The sequence below is a fragment of the Chaetura pelagica genome, unplaced genomic scaffold (genome assembly GCF_000747805.2).
Source record: "Chaetura pelagica isolate M959 unplaced genomic scaffold, ChaPel_1.0 scaffold174, whole genome shotgun sequence".
NCBI classification, from domain to species: domain Eukaryota; kingdom Metazoa; phylum Chordata; class Aves; order Apodiformes; family Apodidae; genus Chaetura; species Chaetura pelagica.
Genome location: NW_009953722.1, coordinates 2,535,820 through 2,540,243, shown reverse-complemented (window position 1 = coordinate 2,540,243; position 4,424 = coordinate 2,535,820). Strand labels below are relative to the sequence as shown.

General features: G+C 46.6%; 1 protein-coding gene across 2 annotated transcripts in view; it reads right to left on the bottom strand.

The window, feature by feature from the left end:
• Positions 1–218: 218 nt before the first annotated feature.
• Positions 219–4,424, bottom strand: part of GABRR1 (gamma-aminobutyric acid (GABA) A receptor, rho 1) — a 24,685-nt gene continuing 20,479 nt past the window's right edge. For both annotated transcript variants that reach the window (XM_010000507.1, XM_010000508.1), the window contains 5 exons: positions 3,536–3,618; positions 2,609–2,749; positions 2,008–2,160; positions 1,342–1,538; positions 219–506 (listed from right to left, as the gene is read on the bottom strand). In XM_010000507.1, coding sequence (XP_009998809.1) covers positions 219–506; positions 1,342–1,538; positions 2,008–2,160; positions 2,609–2,749; positions 3,536–3,618 — 862 coding nt within the window. The remainder of the gene's footprint in view (positions 507–1,341; positions 1,539–2,007; positions 2,161–2,608; positions 2,750–3,535; positions 3,619–4,424) is intronic.

The following is a 4,424-nucleotide window of genomic DNA, read 5'->3' as shown; positions in this document are numbered from 1 at the left end:
AGACTGTATGTCCTGTACTTTGCTGACGTGTGAAACTTGCACAATTATTTATGCCACAGATGAGTTGCCTCTAATAAAAAAAAAATCCTGAAGAAAAAAAACCCATCAACAATCTTCTGTCCAGTTAAAACAATTCCCTGTTTTCTTTCTCTTAGCCTATCAGGTGGTACCTCCACCTGATGTCACAACGCTCTGCGACTCACAGAAGTTGGGTGTGTTTATGAAAAAATGGACCAGTATATCAAATTGAATAGGATGTAGGCACCAGGGAATATGATCCTGGAGTACTTGTCGATGGCGTGGGTGTCGATCCGCATGCTGACGTATCTCTGGCTTTTCCTCCGGGCCGAGCCCCTCTCCGCCCCCAGCGCCAGCTGCACCATCATCCGTTCCTGCTTCTCGCCGTTCTCAGGCACGTAGTGCCCCAGCTCGCTCATCTCCCCGTCGTTGTAGCTGCCGTCCATCATCATGGGGCGGGGCTGAGGGAGGCTGCAGGCACAGGGGGGCTGTGGGCACAGGAAGGGGCAGGATGGGTTTGACTCGTGTCCAGATCCACGCAGACATCCCTTAAGGGATGGGAGGAGAGACCTTACAAAAGCAGAGGAAGGGGACAAGCCTGGGGAATTCAGGCTGCTGGGACACAAGGAGAGTGAGAGGTTGGAGCTGGGCAGCAGCTTTTTGTTCCTCCATTTGCATGTCTGCCAGACAGCCCAGTTAGGGAGAGAGTGGGACTGTCTGTGGAAAAGCTCATTTGGCTTAAGTGGGGCTATTGGTGTAAATAAAGGTTAGACCTGTACCTTGAGGAGAGACAATCAATGAAGAGGGCAGAGGGGATCTGAAAGAAGGAATGTATCAAGCTGGCCCCACTTGAAAAGAAGAGTTTAGGCTGAAATGTTGGATGATCATAATTTGATGTAACAAGGGCAGAAGGGGGAAGTTTGGACCATTGCGTTTAAACGGTGCCTGGAGAAAAGTGGAGGAAATCTGCCATGTTATCTGAAACCCAAAGCACAGAATCATCTGGTGCTATTCACAGGCTGGGATCCTCAGCACTAAAAAAAAATTAAAAAGATAAAAATCCCAAAGCCTATCCCATTTATACAGGCAGTGGGGGGCTACGTGAGGAGGGACAGAGTGCCCAGCAGGGAGCTGGCTGTGGGGTGTCTGTAGCCAATCTTTACAACACAGGCTGCCTCTCTGCTGGTGTCTTCTTGCACCCACTACATTCTCCCCAGGCAGCTGAGAGCAGCATGCCGTAGCTGCAAACTTTTGAACATTTCCAAACATTTGTCATACCTTTTCCCAGGGGCATAAAGCTGCACTGGAGATAGAAAACCTCACCTTGTCCCGGAGCTTCCTTTCCTTGCGCTCCTGCACCGTGGTCAGGTAATTCACGGCCGCGTATTCCAGCACCGAGAGGAAGACAAACACAAAACTGACCCACAGGTAAATGTCCACTGCTTTGATGTAGGAAACACGGGGCATGGAGGCATTCACCCCTGTGATGATCGTGGACATGGTCAGCACGGTGGTTATTCCTAGGAACACAGCAGCAGAGGGACTGTCAGACACTTTCAAACCAGAGCGTTCATCACAAATACAGCTGGACTCAATAAACTGGAACTTTGTCAGAGCTGCTAATACTGATTTTCACCTTTTTTGCTCACTGAAGTCCCTGAAGGATACTGACACTTTGGCTCTTACTGTGCTGTCTCTTTTAATAGCCTTAAAAGCAGAGAGGGGCGTTTGCTCCCTGGTTTGCACTGCATGCAGCTACTGCTTGTGCAGGCAGGGAGATCAATTCACTTGGCACTGCAGGGCAGGGGGGTAGTTTGTAACATGGCCAGTCCCTGCATGAGAGACGTGTGGCATAGCTGATTGCTGTGCCAGAGGGCAAGGCTGGGGCAGGACATTGCACAGGGGAGTTTGTCTTGATGGTCAAGGCCAGTAATTGCAGTAATTGTCTCTGAGACCTCTTGTCTACAAGACAAACCTAAACCTTTTTACCTAAAGGGACTCTGGCAGGAACCGCTCGGCGATCGATCCAGAAGGACACCCAGGACAACATGACCATGAGGGTGGCAGGAAAGTAGGTTTGGAGCAAGAAGAAGAAGATGTGTCGACGTAAAGTGAAGTTTATGTAGAGGCGATTGTACCACCCTGTGTAAGAGAGAGAAGGGAAAAGAGAAGTCACACCAACGTTGAACTACTTTCAGGTAAGATGTTGTTGCATCAGGGGAACAGCACCTCATTTGCTTTTAGAAACACACATTGAAGTTTCCAGAAAAGACTCTTTACTGCACCAACCATCAAGTATCTGAGGACCCCACCTTCTAAAGAAGACAATATAAGCTGTGCACCTGGAGAGTTTAACTCATGCTAGGGCTGGGTGTGGTCTTGAAGAGGGATTGCCTTTCAAGACTGCAAGACTACATAACCTTCAAGAGGGAATTCTGTGTCAGGGACAGCAGGCTTGGCATGGAAGAGAGGCAGATCTGATGTGCCACAGGGAGACCTCCCGAAGAACAATCTTCCATGGCCAAGGCCTAAAGGGACAGTTTGCACCACTTTCACCAGCAGACTCTCTGGCAAGCACCCTGATACCTACCTGTGCTGCTGTAAAAGGCAAGCTTTGTGGTGGTGTGAAACTCCTGGATCAGGAACTGGGAGAGCGATATCCTCTCATCTGTTTTTAGGGATTCATTACCATTCTTCCAGTAGAGCATGAGGTCATCTTCAGTGTAGGCATCTAGGGGAGCAGAGCAGTGCCCTGAGTCATCCTGCCCACAGCCCAGGGTGTTCCCACACTCCTTCCAGGTTACCTATGAGGTCCCAGCTGAAAAGGCCAAATGTCACCACCCGGCTGAGAGCCTCAGTGACAGGGAGCATGACCCATGGCAAGGAGGGGACTAGCTCATTGTCAGAGCCCTCAGACCTAATGCCCAGTGTGTTTTGCAAACCCTTTTGTTTCTCTAGTCACAATCTCACACACATAATATGTGTCAGGTAACCTACCACATCAGAACTTGAAAAACTGTCCCTTATAATTGTCCTAAAAACAGAAGCAAAAGAAAGGAAACTTGGAGGGAAGAACCTACTTGGGGTAATGGGAGGAACAGGCTGAGGCAGCAGGAGGTGTGTGGAAGGATAAACTCTTGGGTAAATTTTCTGCCTGTGATGCATGTTTTTGTTGTGTTGGTTTTTTTTGTTTTTTTTCTTTTAACATATGTGGAAATATAGTAAAGTTAAGCCTTTCAGATAGGGAGTAGTAAAAACTCTTCCTAGAGACAGAGAAGAAAAAAAGAAATCACACCACTGGTGTTTAAAAATACTGCATTGTTGCAAACATCATCTACTTCTAGTCAAAAAATACGGGCAGGGAGTTTTTCTTAGTGTTGAAGTCTGGTGACTTTGGTTAGAGCTCCCATGAATATAGCAGCAGTTTCATTATTGGTATAGTTATTTACATAATTTTAAAAGTTTGGGTCCCCATGAGGTGCAGCCCTTGGCTCCCCTATGTGTCTTCTTTACTTACAGCTTTCAATCTCCAGGGAACAAGTCTGTGTGTCCAGGGGAAAGCGACTAAAATCCATGTTGCACATTGCTGTTACTGTAACTCTAGGAATAATAAAGACCACTCCATTAAACACTTGTCTTCTTATGTGACTGAAAAACAGTAAAGCTGCAGGTTTCATTTTTTATTAAGTAGCTATCTGGACAGTAAACATCCACTGAAAATAAATATCTTCCATTCAGCTAAAGCAATTCCACTTAACTTAAAGCCTTTTCTTCTCAGCAAACTTGTGTTAGAAAGACAACTGGAATCTTAGGCCACCACAAATTGCTATTAGATGACAAAAATAATAGACAAGGAAATGGGAAAGAGCAGTGAGGACACTTTTTCCTCTTTGACTATCAGCAAATGTCTCTTTGCAGAGATCTGTGCTTTCAAAAGGTGCTTTGTAAGATGAAGTGTTTTACATTGATCAAAACCATCCTAGTACCGTGAGGGAAGCAGGTAATTTCTCCACACACGGCGAATTTCCAGCTGCTCAATGAGAGCCCAGTGATCACACCTGGCTACCAGCCACCAGAGGGCACAGGCAGTGCCTCAAGCGAGGGCTGGAGCTGGAGCACGACAGAAACCACTGAAATGCTCTGCCCCATCAATCGAAAGCTCTGGTTATGCTGTAACCCGATTATCTCATGTTTAATAGCAAAACTTTGTGATTGCACTGGAAGCATCTATAAATCTTGACACAACTGGCTCGAACTCTGGGTAAGTAAATTAAAAGTATAAATCGTAATGGGGAAAGAATTAATGAATTACAGCAGGGCTAATGGTAGACAGCCATCTGTCACATAATGATAAAAACACAATGCAATCCCTCCTGTCAGTCCTTCTGCATTTGCAGGTTCCTGCT